Raw genomic sequence first — 16,527 nt, 5'->3', positions numbered from 1 at the left:
GGTATCAAGGAGTGCACTGTGCCTGAGGAGAGTGGAGCAGAGATAATGGAAGACCATGTCATTTAGGGGTTTGAGGGCCAGCGTGGTGACTTTCACATTGACTCAGTCAGCTGGGGAGGAGGGCTTTGTGAAGGAGAGTGACATGATCTGACTTCAGGCTGAAAAAGATTACTCTGGTTGCTCTGTGGATAGTCACTGGTGGAGGTGAGGAGGACCCAAGAAGATCTCTTAGGAGGCTCTTGCAATGCCCCATGCGAGAGAGTGGTGACTCAGATCAGAATTGCAGCAATGGGAGCTTGAGCAAAGGCTAAGTTATGGTTGCAGTTGGAGGTAAAGCCAGCGTGATTGGCCTGGCGCGCTTTGGATGGGAGGTCTGAGAGAAAGAGAACAGTCAAGGAGGACTCCAGGATTGGGCCTGAGAACTTTGGAGGGTAGTTTGCCATCAACCGCAGTGAGGAAGCTACAGACGAAGCAGACTCTGGGGAGCGGGATGGCAAATCAGTAATTAGTTTTGAACATGTTAACTCTGAGAGGGCTCCCAGACTTCCAAGTGGAGGTGTCAGGTAGCCCTCTGGTAGCAGTAGCGTGGAGTTAGGCATATGCATGGCATTTAAAATCTTGAGCCTGAGTGAGATCACCAAGGGAGTGAGTAGTAGATAAAAAGGACCAGGGACTCAGCCCCAGCACATTTCAACCTCAGGAGGACAGGGAGAGGAGAAGGAGCCGGCAAAAGAGAAAGAATGATCAGTGAAGTAGGAAAACCGAGCGTATAGAGCTCTAGAAGCGAGAGGGGAATGCTGGCAAAGTGGAAGGAGTGGTCAGCTCTGCCAGGCGCTGGAAAAGGTGAAGTAACATGAAAACTGAGAATTGACCTTTGGATTTAGCCAAGTGGAGGTTGTTAGTGACCTTGAAGAGAACAGTTTTGGTGAAGTAGGTTTTAGAGATTGAGGATAAAAATAGCAGGAGATGGTGACTACTTATGAAAAATTTTGTATGAAAAATGAACAAAGAAGTAGTTGAGAGCTGGTGAGAAGAGTGTGCTTGAGTTTTATCATTACCATGTTTTAGACGAGAACAAGAGCAGCATGTTTGTAGGCTGCAGAGAAGGAACCAGTGGAGAACAAACCTGATGAAGTGGGATGGAGGGAGCATTGATGGAGTGCTGTCCATGAGTAGGTGAGGCGGGGTGGGCTCTACAAGTGGAGGGATTGGCTTTGGATAGGAGGAAACTAAATCTGTGGAAGGAGGCAGAAAGGGAGGGAGGACGTGGATATAATAGTTGCAGGGTGGAGAGAGGTGGCGTGGATCTGGGCAAGTGTCTTCTGCTTCAATTTTCTCAGTGAAGCAGGGAGCCACGTTATCAACTGAGAGGGCAGAAGAAGGTAGTGTTAGGATTTAAAGAGAGAGAAAATGGGAGTCATCCAGGAGAGCGAGAGAGTAGACGAACCTAGGGGTGTAAATAAAATGTGATTGCCAGACGGTATGAATGGACGCACTTGAAATTTGGTGTTATAAATTTAAAGTGAAGCCAGGCAACAACCTGGGTGTGTATGTGTGTTTTCCCCAGCAACACTAAGCTGGATGGGTGTAGGCATGGAGTAATCAGTTGTGCTTTTGCCAAGCAAGGATATCACAGCAAGAGAGAGGCAAGGGATTAGATAGTGAATCTGCGAGCATAATCATGATGACTGGGGATGGAATTTAAGCTGGGGAAGAAAGGGAGAGGGGAGATTGGTGGGGAGAGGTTCAGTGAAAAGGTAATAGTTTCGAGGTCCTAGCGGAGTTGAAGGATCGTTGGGTTGAGATACTGCAGAGAGGGAGTGAGCTGGAGAGATAGGTGCGGACAGAGTGTAGAGTGCATGAAATTCAGATTGTGGAGGGGTTGTAGTTATTGGTAATAATGGGTCTTTTGATCAAGGGGATGGGAAGAATGGAGATTGTCTAATAGGTTTGGAAAAACCAAAGCTCAGAGGGGATTTAATTTGAATCTCTAGTTAGGGTATGAATAAGGTAAATACCCTACTTGATTTCCCAAGTCCTAGACTGCTATAGTTTAGGGACATTTCCTAAAGCTTAAACTGGTTTACTAATTATAACTAAAATGAAAGCATGATTGAACCTAGCAGGAGGTAATTCATGGAATACATTACACTAAAAGATGTCCAGGCAGAAAACAGATACGGTTCACAAAGGCACTTACACCTAATGGAAGTTAGGAAGGTATGTGGCCTATACTTTTAAGTCCTGTCTTGGAGAGCAGTTATGTTTTTCTTCCCAATATTTTTCTATGCAGTGTTTTTTCTATTAAGTCTTGTACTGGCTGGGCCGACTCAGATTACGTTACGTTCTTGATTTTTATAGAACGTAATAACGGGCATTGTTTTGTTTGGTATGCTAGTGTGCGTGAATCAGCCAGGTGGAGGCCTTTAGAAAGTGGAATCTCCATGCATACATCTGGTATGACGTCTTTCTTTTACAGATGGGAAAAGGAGGCCTCAGGAAGGAGAGGTCACTTGCCTGTATTGACGCAGTGAGTTCAGTAGCTAAGGTGGGCCCAGAGGGCAGATACCATCCTGACCAGGAGTGTTTTGTGTTTTTCCACTACAGTCTGTTGACTTACATTATTGGCTGGTTAGAGAAATGAGCACAGAGCAGTTAAATAATTTGCCCAGGCTGCACGGGAAATTATTGAGTTCATTTCCTATAGAGTCCCATCAGTGTAGGTGTTCTGGCATGAAGAAGATTTTAATGAGACAGCCTAGAAGTAATGATCATATCTGAGATTTTGGACTTTTTTGTTTATGACATTTTAAATAAATCCTTTTTAAAAAGCTGTCTGAAATGGTATTGATACTAATTCTATCCCATTGTTCTGCACTTAAGCCAAAGTACAGGTAAGGCTTCTGGATATTCAATGTAGTAAAATACTTACATTACTTGTGAGTGAAAGAGTGTATTTTAAATTGTTTTATCTAGAATCATGACAGATTATTCTCTTCAGTCTAAGTGAAGACTCTTGTACATAGTAGGTGCTCAGTTAATGTGTTCTTGTTACTTAATTTCACATTGTAGAAGCCAACAATATAGTACTACAGTTGTAGGCAAATTATTCGAGAAAGAGACTTATAAATCTTCTTGATGTGGGGACATAACTTCTGGGTTAACTTATAATAATCTAGTTGTATATTCTTGGCTTTATCAGTGTCTTATTTTATAAGCTAAAGTGTGCATTCTTAACGGGGCATTATTGCCCCCAAAGGGGTGAAAATTGATTCTATTGGGGGGGGGAGCAAAAATATTACCCTTTATGCATAAAGCACAGATATACATATAACATATAAACATATATACAGTATGCCTGTGGTATTAATGTTTCAGTGGGGAGGGCATGTCATGATTAGGGAAAAAATGTCTAAAAAGGCCCAGAGGGGAGTGTGTGTCTCCAGTTTCTGGCACAGAGCTCCTATTACAACACAATAAAGTAGTATTAGGCTTTTGTCCTGGTTCCTAAAACAGCTCCAGAGCGGCAAAGGTGAAAGGTGTGTCTTTCGTTATTCATTGACAGGCCCCTTTCAAGCACACCTGAGTTTACATTAGTGAAGCAACTTTCGGAAAGCCTCGGAGGAGAGTGGCTGGCTGCTAGGGGGCTGAAACTTTCATCCAGTGCCCTGATTTCCTGGGTGGGGAGAAGGGCTAGAGGTTGAGTTAGTCACCGAGGTGATTAATTCTGCCTACACAATGGAACCTCCATAAAACCCTACGTGATGGGGTTTGGAATTTCCAGGTTGGTGAACACACTGGGGCGCTGGGGGAGGTGATGCGCCCTGATACCTTGCTCTATGCATCTCCTGCATCTGGCTGTTTGTTGCTGAGTTATGCTTTTTTACAATACATTACTAATCTAAAAAGTAAACTTCCTGAGCTCTGTGAGCCATTGTAGCAAAGTATCGAACTTGAGAAGGGAGTTGTGGGAAACCCAATTTATAACCAGTTGGTCAGAAGTGCAGGAGAGAACCTGATACTTGCAATTGGTGTCTCAAGTGGGGTGGGGAAGTGACGAAGCGGGGAGAGGACTGAGCCCTTAATCTGGGGAGCCTGCACTACCTCTGTGACAGAATGGAGTTAAATTGTAGGAAACCCAACTGGTGTCCTCCAAGAACTGGAGAAGTGCTTGGTGTGGAAAAACCCACACTTCTGGTGTCAGAGGTGTTGGTTTTGAGTAGAGAAGGAAACAAGTTTTTCCTTCAGGGGCCTTGCTGCAAATGGTTGAGAAACACTGGATCAGGTTGTGCGTACTCAACTCCGCCTTGGAGGAAATCCCCAGACATCTTTGTATTCATAGTAAAGGTCAAACTTCTAGGGAGTGCGGAGTTTCCACTATATGCGTTAAAGACGTGACTTCAAAATGGTCCAGGAAATGAAGTGGTTGGGGCCTTTACAATTGGCCTGTGCATTTTTGATATCTCCATCCACATCAATTGGTTCACTGTATAACCTTTCCTATGCTGTCTTGCCTTGCGTTTCCTAGACCCGAACGTCTGGCTGTGGCTCAAGAAAAGGGGGGTGGAGAAAAACTCATCGGCCTACTTGAGTCACCCTTAGCCGCTGTCAGAGCCGGGCTTATGGCTGTGGAGACCTACTATTTGGGGTTGTCTTACATAGTCTGACAGTGTCTCCTTACTATCACCATGAAGGGAGAAGCTGTGGGTCAGTGCTTTATGCTAAGTGTGATAGACTTCGGAAGTTGATTCTTCCACACGTGGTCTGCAGTGAGATTGCCTTCTCTTTCCACGTGTCTGGCGCGTCGGAAAGCCTAGCTGGGGGGTATTCGTTACCGTTAGATAGTCTAGGCATCATGCTCAGTACTGGGCCTTGAACTCAGGAGGCACCAGGTAAATAAGACTTGGTTTCAAGGGCGAAGAAAAGCAGGTGGTTAGTAGAAGCCTGATGTGTTGTTTCGTTTTTCAAACGGAGCTGTCACTATTTCACGTAGGAGGGTAGTATTGTGTACAGCGTCCTTGTTTATAAAGTGTCAGTTTCATTTACCCGAGAACCACTTGCTGGACTTTGTCCCCCGAGCACTGCTGAGGGCCATGGGGGCTTAGACTTCCCTCATGGCTCTTGGGTGTCCAGTGGGTCTTTTACAAATAGCACCACTGAGTGAAGGGCAAGGAAGGGAAATTCTATGGTATTTCATTGTTTCTAATCAGTGAAGGACGGATTAGACTAAACAGATATCACAGAGTTGTGACTTTGGTTTCCCAGCAGTAAACAATAATTGTAGAGATTGAATTTCAAAAGCCCCGAGAGTGTTTATCTCTATTGTAGTTGAATCTCCAGTGATGCAGGTGGGTGAGGATTAAGTGGAATTTTTATGGTCGAAACAGTTCTTTCATATGATAGTTTTCTGTTTTCCCATTACAAATGAAAATAAGTATTCATCTGTGAATGTATGTTCCCCTGAATTTACTTGGTAACAAGATACCAGGGCAGAAATCAGATTCCAGTCTAAGGAATCATTCGCCGCCGATAATACAGAGCAGTGGCAGGAAACAAGTGCCAACAACACGATACCTGTCTGGCTACCTGAAACCTGGGCTACTCTCCCAAGAGAATAGAGGCTAGTGCCTGTAATACAGTGCCCGCAATTTAAAAAAGAGAGTAAGAAAATGATTAAATAAAATTTTGAAAGTTTTTTTGAGATAGGGAGGGAAAAAGAGAGGGAAAGAAACACTGACCAGTTGCCTCTTGCATGCGCCCCAGTCAGGGACCAAACCCACCAGCCAGGCATGTGCCCTGACCTACAACCAAACTGACGACCTTTCTCTTTGTAGGACGACACCCAGCCACCTGAGCCACACCAGTCAGGGCTAAAACTTTGAGTTTATTGTTACTGAAAATAAAACATCAAGTTAGTGAGAGGAAGAATGGTTACTTAAGAGGGTTTTAGTGGGGTCCATCTCCCCCGAGGTGATCAAATAAATAAGATACACACTGATTTCCGTGTGTGGTGAAGGTGATTGTGTTGTAAAAAAGGAGGAAGAGGGAACTGAGAAAAATTAGAGAAGCTGGAAGGGAATAAATGTGTGAGTAAAAGGGAGAGACTTTGTTTTAAGAAACAGTGCCCTAAATTGTCCATAAGCAAATGAATGGTGGGAAATTTCTTCAGATTGGTCGCCGCGGAGGTCCTTGCAGGCCTCCTCCTGCAGCCGCCGTGCAACGTGTTTCTGGTAGTCCTGCTTCGGCGTTGTTTTTAGAGCTGGTCATGAACCACGCATAAGAAAAGACATTTTCTTCATGGTGAAGCCTTGTTTCCTTGCTCTCATTATTCCCCTCACTTGGTTCTGAGTGATATTTCGACTTGATTCTCAACATTCCTTTGAGGATTTTCAGGAGTGTGCTTCAGGCTCTGTAGATTGGACCTAACAATGGGAGCATTATTGGAATTAGTGTAAAGCTCTCCTCTACAAGGCCTTTGGAAAAGACAGCACTCATTTTGACCTTGAGTTCACTTTATTAAGTATTGGGGCACATGTGTACGTAGAGAGAAAGACTAGGAGGACATACACTGAAGTATTCATTGGCATCTTTGGTCATTTAGTTTTCTTCTTTATACTTTTTTCTGTTTTCCACATTTTCTACAGTGAACGTATCCTTTACAGTCAGGAAAAAGAGAAGAAAAGCGGTCTGATCCCTCTCTGCGCAGGTTCATGATGCGCTTGGGGAGGCGGCGGCTGACTTGGCGAACGGGCGCCGAGTCGCTTTTCCTGCATCCAGAGCCAGGCGCAGCACTTACTTACGCCTATTTCTCTGAATAAGTGCTGTTTTCAATAATGTACTTCAAAGTTTTACCCCTTTCAAGCAGTAGTTAGTAAAAGAGGATACATTGGTTCTACTTTTATTTCAGGAACATTTTAATTTATCAAGCAGAAGTGGAGTGTGATATAAAAGTGTAGGTTTATTTCCTTAATGCTGGTGAATCATTTCTGATGAAGTACTGCTTAAGGTAAGTTTTTATGTAAATAGTATGGTGTGATTTAAAAATACAATTCAAAAATAGGTACAGTTTCTCTGTGTGAGTTGAAGTATCTTAGCTGTGGTTATGGTAAGTTTGGTCATGTTTATCACATGGGTGAAAAAGAAAATAATTTGTGGGGAGAGAAAGGGGATGTAAAGAGATCTAAAACATGGAGAACACGTGAACTTATGATGATGCTAAGTAATTGTGGCTTTAAGGAAATAAAAACTGATATATGAACCAAGAAAACATGTAACGCGTCATCTAAGGTATTTGGGGGGCTGTGTTCATAGAAATTCTTAATATCGTGAGCAGTATACATAAGTTTGAAGTAAAAACTTCTCTGTTTAGCTAATGCTTGCTGCCTCCGTCCTATGAGGCTGTCAGTGGATATTGCAGCGTCTCTGCCATGTACTTGGCACTGTGTTGGGGGCTGTGGAAGGCAGAAGAACCCTCAGCCGTTGTCTGTGTTTGCAAGGAGTTTCTGACATAGTTCAGGATGGCAGGGAGGTTTCAGCCAAGTTCCTGGACCAGCATCTCCCTCAAGGCCTAATGGAATAGTAGGGACAAACACGGGGCACCGCGGGAGCAGCCCCTGTGAGGTACAGTCATCGGGAGAGATCTTCCAGACTAGGGGCAGGATATTTGTAATGTCGACAGGAGGCAAGGTAGACGCTCTTAAATGCTTTTACTCTCTTTTTTCATGGAAATTGTTTTTAAGAAATGACTCACAAACTGAGAATTTTAGCCAACAAGGCCTGACCTCGTTAGTAGCTCTGCATCCGTGTTCTCAGGTTGGAGGTGGTTTTGTGTCTTTCCCACCCCCAACTCCGGGGGCATTTGACAGTGCAGTAGCACGTGGTGGCTGCAGGGAGAGGTTCACAGGACTGTCCCTGCCACCGCTGTGCACACACAACAAAGCCTCAAGTGTCAGTGGTGCTGAGGTGGAGAAACCCTTGTCCACATGTACTCGAAGGACAGCGAGGGGACCGGGAGTCCTGACCACCTGGGGCTGCCGCTAGTTTTATGTGACCAGTGCTTCCTGGAGTTACGCGACTGGGCTTGCATTAGATAATGAGAAACATTAAAGTGATATGTGATTCCGTCCTGAGCTTAGTTCACTTGGAGTCAGTCTAAACCAGGGATGTAATAAAACACAGGCGCAAACACAAGGCCCGTGGGCCGAATCCGGCCCTCCACCTTGTTTTATCTGGCCCTGCACCTTGTTTCTACCCAGCAGCAGCACCGAGCTCCTTGCCCCTAGTTAAGGAGCAGTTACATTTATATAGTCCTAAAATTATATTCAGCCCTTTGAAGGCAACTGAGAGGCTGATGTGGCCCCTGGTGAAAATGAGTTTGACACCCCTATAATAAAAGGTTACTGATAAAAGAGAACTGTATGTATATAAAAGACATTTTTTGTGTGTGTGTGTTTGACCCAAGTTTGGGTCATATACAGTATTTGTATATTAAGCATTGACTGTCTCAACTTTTGTTCTTTGCATGTTACCTCTGGGCTTAATGGAAAGAATTAGGAATTTAGAATCAGAGAGTTCTGGATTTCATGTCCAGAGTCTAGTTATGTGACCTTGGACAAGTTATTTATCTCTCAGTTGCAGTTTACTCTGTGAAAAGGAATAATAAAATAAGTCCTCTGTAAAACTAAAGGAGATAAAGGTTGGTTTCCATTTGTGTGTATTTGTGTGTAGAAGGCTTACTCTGGTTGTAGAGAGGGTTAAAGACACACTGTGTGCTCAGCACTGAGAATGTTGACTTGCACACACAGGGCGGGGCAAAAGCAGGTTTGCAGTTGTGAGTACGTGAAACAGGTTATTCTTGTGTTATTATTTCTTACTGTATTTTCCATATGAACAACAGTAAACCTACTTTTGCCCCAGCCTGTAGTTAGTACTCAGTAAATGTTAGCTATTATGAGTAGTAATCCTTCCGGTAGTTCTGCAGGGTAAGCGTTGTTACACCCGCTGCATGAATGTAGAACCCGAGGTACAGAGGGGGCATATGACTTGTGTGAGTCGGCACAGTAAGCAGAACTAGGACTCCAATCCATGCCTTTGTTTACCTTCAGATTCATATGCTTGTCATATTGCTTTGATTAAATAGTGGAGAAGAGCAGAAAAATGAGAAGAAAAAAAATACTTTTTTTAAGAATGACCTTTTCCTGTACTAAAATTTCCCTTTTGCCTAGGTTTTTAATTACCTGACTGTCTCATGGAATGCATGACAAAATTGCTCTGTGAGGTGAATTTTGTTTCCACAATAAAGCCTTTAGATTTGTAAAGAGATAAGCACACAACTTCATATATTTCAAAAACAATTTAAACTTGTATTTAAAAGTAAATGTTAAAAGCTCCTCCCAAGGTTTGAGAATCTCTTATTTTAAATCTTTATTCTGGAGGCTGTAGTTTTGTTTCTGACACTTCCCGAAGAGCTCTAACCATTAGCATTCTTTTTCCAGTGTACCCTCATTTTTATCTGTTGTCCCACTGGTGCCGATTTACTAGTCTGCTGAAGCTGAATTACATGTGTTTAAAACCAGAGTTTGATATACTTACTGTGCCTTTCAGAGTAATTTACGTATAAACAGCTTCCTCTTTCTGTAGCTCTGAAGTTCCAGAGAATCCGTTGAGTAGGTAGATTACTTTATTCCTTCTGTGTCTAGTGTTTTGTGACATCAGTAGAACCAGAGATACTACAGCTAACTTCAGGAACTATCATCTAACTAGGGATGATATTTCCGTGCCCTGAATTCCATGGAGAAAAACCTGGCAAACAAGGGAAGATTTATGTAACCCTTTTTTTGTAGGAAGGTAGTTTTATAGTGGATGCATGTGGGCAGAATTTTGCTAAACATTGAACTAAGCAGAACTGAGTTTCTTTAAAATTATAAATGTATGAAATAAAATCCAAGATTTTTGAACAATATTAACGTACAAGCAGTCCACTTTGGATAAACAAAAATGAATTGTTTACTAATTGTGAAAATTTACGTGTTTCTAACTTCCTTAAAATATAAGCAGTAGGAACACAGTGAACTCGGTTAACTAAATCCTCCACTGTTTGTAAGAAAATACCGAGCAAAAGTCCTTCTAGCCTATTTTAATTAGCCCAAAACCTGATTATAAGCTCAGTCTTCTGTGAACCTTAAAAGGATTCTGAAATTTAAGGTTCTTGTTTTTTTCTCTATTAAGTAATTTCTTTAAATATGTAATCCCAGCTAGCTCAAACGTACTGTCAGTAGAAGATAATGCCTCTTTACTTTATAAAGTCTCAGACTTCTAGAGTAGAAGGGACTTTAACAACCATGTACAGCACCCCTCTTCTTTTACAGGACAGAAAATTAAGACACAGAAAGACTGACTTGTGCCGGATTGCACGGGCCGACAGAGCCAGGAACGAAAGCCAGGTTCCTGACCTGGCCCGGCTCTCTTCCCACTACTCTGGCTTTTTCATAATTTCGAAAACTTGAGGCTCTCCATTTTTTTTTTTTATTGTGGTAAAATACACTTATCACATAATCATTAAATTAAAAACAAATCTCTTTGGGAAAAAAAGCAAAGCAACTGTATAGCATAAACAATAGAAAAAAATCTCTTTGAATAGGTAAACACGCACATGAAATGAAGTCAGAAGACAACACAGAGGTTTACAATACACGTGGCAGGTTTAGCTCTCTCTAACTCCTGCCGTCCCAGCCCCCTCCGTGGAGGGGCCACTGTAAAGAATGCGGCATTTTAAATAGACTGCTTAGGTCTAATAACGTGCCCGAGCTGACGTTACAGCGTTATTCTTCATGGATTGCAGTCCAGCCTGCCAAGTTCAGGTCATGCCCAACAGAGGAAAAACATAAGCTGTGGAATTGGAATATGGAGAGATTCGTGCATTGGATTTGGAAATTGCCCTAAATCCAAGTTATTTCCAGTACTAGAAGAGGTGCTGTCTTACAGCAGTACTCTGTTACTCAGTAACGAATCTCGTACGAAGAACCTAAAGCGTTTTGTAAGAGCCCTCACGTAGCCTCCCGACTGTGCAGGCCCTGTCCGAGTGTTGCACGATTGCATGCAGCTGCAGCAGGTCTACGGCACGGTGGCCAAAGTAAGCAAATGAATAATAACGTTTGAATTAGCTCTCCAGTCTCTGTGAAGCCTTCAGTGTGGGACACCACATGCATCTGCCGCTCAGCCGCTGGGCCTCCTCGGCCTACCTCAGTGAGAAACCTCAGTGCCCTGTCCTCGGATGGGGCCCACCCAGGCATCTGGCCTGGAGAGTTCCTTGCAGAGTGAGCAAGTTGGGTGAGGATGTGAAAGGGGCTCCAGGAGTGTACGTGCACCTGTGGCCCTGCCGCTACGGTTGAGGTTGTAGAGCAGGAAGTGCAGCTGGGCAGCAGAGGGCTTTCAGAACCGAAAGCTTAGGTACTGGGTGGATAGCCACTTGCAGTGGGGAGGCTAGGCTGCTGCCCACGTGGTGTGGTGAGAGGTCGGGCTGGAGCAGGCTGCAGCTCCAGACCCGGGGTACCACAAACGGGCTTTGCCCAATTTTAAAAGGCAAATCTCCCCCAGCAAGAGGAAAGAGGACTGAGACTGCAGGTGGTTCTCTTTGGGGCCTCTGTGTGACTGAGCATCTGACAAACAGGTTTCACCTGGTCGGGAAGTTTGGCGGTGGCTTAGAGAGAGATGAGATTGGGTTCAGGAAGAGACAGGGAGAGGAAAGGCAAGGTGGAGGAGTGTGTCTTTTTGAGAGTTTTTTGACTTCTGTACTGTTAGACTCTTGAAATGTGGGTTTCATATTCTGCTCTGCAGCAGTGTTTTGTTACGTTTTGTTTTCAGTTTCCCTCAGACTCTCCTAGAGGACTCGGTAAAAGTTCCAGTTCCTTGACCTGTGTCCCAGAGATTCTGCCTCAGTCTGAAGTAGGGGGCATGCTGCCTGCTGGATGCTGGGGCAGTTTTAACAAGTGACTAGGTGCTTTTAGGGAACACTATCAGATCAGGGCTGCAGCCTCTACTTTCATCAGTCCTAGATGTTCTGCTCTGCATTTGTCCTCAATGTAAATACAAATACTAAGAGTGTTAGGAGCCTTAACCGAAAGTGGGCCATTTACGAGGCCTGTCCCGAAAGTATCCACCCGAGCAATATGAAAAATAGAGACATTTATTGAAGAAGATACAATATATAAGAAACACTGTACATAGGACAGTAATGCCTCAGCCCCTTCAAAGTAGGCACTTTGGGACCTCACACAGTTCTCCCATTCACCATCAGCTGCCACGTCCTATTTTCCTGAGTCTCAAGAGTCAGAAATCTCTTCCCTTTCAACGGTGATTTTAGTTTTGGGAAAAGCCAGAGGTCACAGGGCACCAAATCTGGGCTGTAGGGGGGCTGAGTCACCTGGGTGATTTGATGTTTCTCTGAAAACTCTGCACGAGATGTGATGCATGAGCGGGCACATTGTCATGATGAAGCTGCCACTCACCAGGTGCCCGTAGCTGTGGCCTTCGGAATCATCTGATTAGTTTCCGCAGAGGAATTTTCAAGCTTAACACAAAATTTGATGAGGATTCGTTGCTCTACTTACTCATTTTGACTGAGACATCCCCACAGTGAGCATGCTCACTGAGTGGCATCTACAACCCCCACTAACTAGTCGAGTGAAGTCGTCATTGTTCACACATGCACATTCCAGTCCACTCTCCTTGGCTGCCAGGTTACATTGATGTGCAAACTATTCTTGTTATATTAACGATGGCTGGACTTTCCTGGACAGACCTTGTATATCAAAATTAGAGCTTTATTTCAAAAAAGCATGCATGTTCCTCTTCAGTTTAAAGCACTGGAATATTATTAGTTCATAGTGACTATTAAACCATCGATGCTGTTAATATTTGCATGCAGAACTGAGTGGTCTTTTATTTGTTATAATGGTCCTGCCCTTATAACAAATACTCTGATTTTTTTTAATTATCCAGAATTTAGAGAGTGTGGTAATTAGTAGAAACTATGTTTTATAGTTAGAACTATTGTAAGGAGAAAATAGGCATTGCTTCATCATCATAGTCGTTTTCACAATTTAAAATGTAAATTTAAAACTTCAGCGATTGTGGTTTTTTCTTTTCAGACAGGAGCCAAGGCTTTAGCCTTCTCAGCTCACTGGCTGGAGCAAACCATAGCGTGGCATCAGCAGACACCTGTCACTCAGAGGTAAAGGTTTTCCTTGATCTTTCTCCTCTTTGGCTTTGATTTCTCCCAGTAATTATGGATCTTTACACCATTTATCATTTTTTTCTTTCCATTTAAGAAGTGACAGAGAATATTAAAAACAGATAACAGGAGAACCTAAAACAGCCCTCTCGTGCCTGGCGCCTGCTGAGAGCAGCGTGCGTTGGTCTTTAGCATCAGATCCGTGAGCTCTTTCAAGAGCAGCCTGGGTGCTCTCATGCTTTCTTGCCGGATCGCGTGTCACAAAGTGCGGGGGTGTCCTTTAGGCGTAAAGTTGCCTCCAGATCTTTAAATAAAAATAAAAGCATGGTTCTTTTCCAGTACTTCCCATGTACGAGGCCCTGCACAAATCTGAGGCAGGATCCTTGCCCTCAAGGAGCTTATTAGCTGGTTTCAACACTTTGTCCTCAAGGACTTTGGTCCAGATTCGCCTTGGTCAGTGTGCCGGCAGCAAGGGCACGTGGACGGTGCTGCGACATCTGTCCAGGCATCTTCTTCATCAGTCCGAGCTGTTCGTGTTGCGATCATGTTCATTTTCACATTTCAAATAAAACATGGATCTTAAACAAAACAAACAATATGTTTTAACAGTCAGTAGCAAAATCGTGGTACTTTCTAATTTTTCCTGGAGGGAAGATACTCCTGAGTTAGTGAATTTTTAGCTGTTTTATTTTTTTTATGTGATGTTCAACCTTCTTCCATCTCTCCTTATCTCTAGCTCCTACTACTGCTTCTCTAAAGGCAGCCAGTGGGTGGAAGTGTGAGCCTTCTGGATTTAGTTCTGCAGTTGCCTGCTATTGAATTATTGCTTGTGTGTATTTTCCTCAACAGCAGCCCCGTTTGCCAGCAGCAGATAGGCCTGAGTCCCTCTTGGATCACCCGGGTGGTGCAGCTAACACAGCAGATGCTCAGGTGGATAGCATTGTGGGTAAGTTCCTCCTTTGGCTGCCAAAAGGCAGCTCTGTGGAACTTGGAATAGTCAATGTATCGGGGAATGAATCATCCAGGGGGAAATTGACTTTATATATAGACGAGGGAAGAAAATGTGAGCCTCACAAGGGCCATCAGAAAAAGGAGGGAGAATAAATATATTACAAGTCTGTGGGTATTATTTTTCTCTCTGATTCTCTTAGTGGGATCTTGATTCAGATCGTCTTAGCTAAAATAGTCAGAACCAGGCAGTGAAACACCTTCATATATCTATATTCCACAGTTTTTTCATAGTATTGGGTTGGCCACAAAGTCCATTTAGTTTTTTCTGTAAAATAAAAGACTCATTTTTCATTTTTACCAATAACCTCATTGATTTGGATATTTTGAGTATGTTGACTCTCTCTCCCACATGGTAGAATGTTGGTTATTCTCAATTAATGTCTCGATTTGATCGCTATCAACTTCAACTGGTCTACCTGACCGTGGAGCGTCGTCCAGCGAGAAATTGCTAGCATGAAAATTTGCTAACTACTTTTGACACATTCGATCAGTCACAGCACCTTCTCCATACATGGCGCAAATCTTTTTATGCGATTCAGTTGCGTTTTTACCTTTCTGGAAATAATAAAGCACAATATGCTGAAAATGTTGCATATTTTCTTCCATATTCAATATTAAAATGGCTACACAAAAATTCACCCATTTTGATGTTTTTTTAAGTGCATACTGATATGACAGCTGTCACAATACAGTCTAACAAAGTTGTTTTGAATGAAGTTAAAGACAACTAAGCACTCTTAGAGCCATCGTGTGGAAAAAACCAAATGGATTTTTTGGTCAACCCAGTATTTAACAGTAGTCAGAATCGATGGTAACTAGAATAATACAACTTTATAAGCCCTTTCACATCCTTTCAAAGTTATTTTGTATCCACTTTCTCATTCGATAATGAAGTTAGGAAGAGAAGTTGTTTTACGGAAATGACCATGAGGCCCAGGGCGGTTCAGAAACCCGTCCGAAGGTATCTAACAAGGTCCCGGGACTGAGACTGGAGTCCAGTCGGTTGCCTCAAAGCCAGAAAGCCCAGGAGCTTACTTCTAAGTGTTGTTTTATTAGGGAGCTGTGGGCATCTCTGCTCTCTCATTATGCCACAGAGGGCCCCATGCAGTAACACATTTTTAAAAGCACTTTTCCCCTGACAACAAGATAATCCAAAATATAACCAGAGACATTGAAGTTAAGAACAATCTTACAATGGACAGGGGGGAGTGGGGAGGGGACAGTGAGGAGAGGGGATTACAGGAACTACTATAAAGGACACATGGACAAAATCAAGGGGGAGGGTGGAAGTGGGGGAGGGACGGGGGTTTGGCTGGGGTGGGGTGGAGGGAAGGGGAGAAAAGCCACACAACTGTAATTGAATAACAATAAAAAATTAAAATAAAAAAAAAGATAATCCATGTAGCAAACTCAAGTGATTGTTTATAGAAACATTAAGAAGAAAAAAATACATATAGTCTCTTTTCTCTCTAGTTTAAGGTCAGTCTTGTCCTTTTATTTGAATCCTTCCTATAGGCTTTTTAAAATTGCGGTATAATTGACATACAATATTATATTAGTTTCAGCTGGCTTTTAAACCAGCCAAAGTCCCTTTTATGAAAATAAGCCATTAACCACACTGAAGAAGGTAGTTAAGACAAGAACTAACCTAAGTAATTTGGGAAAACAGGATTCTGACTGGATATTATAGGACTAAAAACAAAAAGAACTGATAAAAAATACTGCTCTTTGCTTAATAAATTGGATTCTCATAAAAAGATGGCTTAGAAATTCTAAAATTATGTATTTACATATATTATGGTTGAAAATGAAGAAAATGCAGTGTAAAGAGAGCTAGGTTTTCTCACTGTGAGAGAAAGAAGTTACAAATAAGGAGAGGGAAGGTTGGGATGCACCCTTTGGTACTAGACTGAAATTGAAGGTCTCCATATGAACACATGGTTTTTAAAAGTGTGTGCATAGTTAGAGCAATAGAGAAATATAGATGTGTGTATGCACGTGTTAGTACATGTGCACTTTCCCAGGTCCATCCACCGAGAGGGCCCAGAAGCAACAATAGTTGGATGGCAATGGACACATTTAGCCCTTGGGTCTTGGTTTCCAAATACTATTCTCCAAAAAGGTACCAGGGCTACTTGGAGAAGTGATGATTCTAGGGCCAGGGCAGAAAAAAGACAGGATAAACCTGGAGCATGTCATGGTACCAGAAAGTAAGAAAGTGCTCAAAAAAGATTGGGGAGCCCTGGCTGGTGTGGCTCAGTGGACTGAGTGCCGGCCTGCGAACC

The 16,527-nt window shown here is 43.0% G+C and overlaps 1 protein-coding gene across 2 annotated transcripts in view; it reads left to right on the top strand.

The window, feature by feature from the left end:
• Nucleotides 1–16,527, top strand: part of AAGAB (alpha and gamma adaptin binding protein) — a 50,540-nt gene that overhangs the window by 27,989 nt on the left and 6,024 nt on the right. For both annotated transcript variants that reach the window (XM_024567579.4, XM_024567578.4), the window contains exons 6-7: nt 13,149–13,231; nt 14,081–14,177. In XM_024567579.4, the coding sequence (XP_024423347.2) occupies nt 13,149–13,231; nt 14,081–14,177 (180 nt within the window). The remainder of the gene's footprint in view (nt 1–13,148; nt 13,232–14,080; nt 14,178–16,527) is intronic.

Source organism: Desmodus rotundus, chromosome 7 (genome assembly GCF_022682495.2).
Source record: "Desmodus rotundus isolate HL8 chromosome 7, HLdesRot8A.1, whole genome shotgun sequence".
Lineage (NCBI taxonomy): Eukaryota > Metazoa > Chordata > Mammalia > Chiroptera > Phyllostomidae > Desmodus > Desmodus rotundus.
The sequence above is the reverse complement of the archived record's forward strand: the minus strand, read 5'-3'. Positions and strand labels throughout refer to the sequence as shown.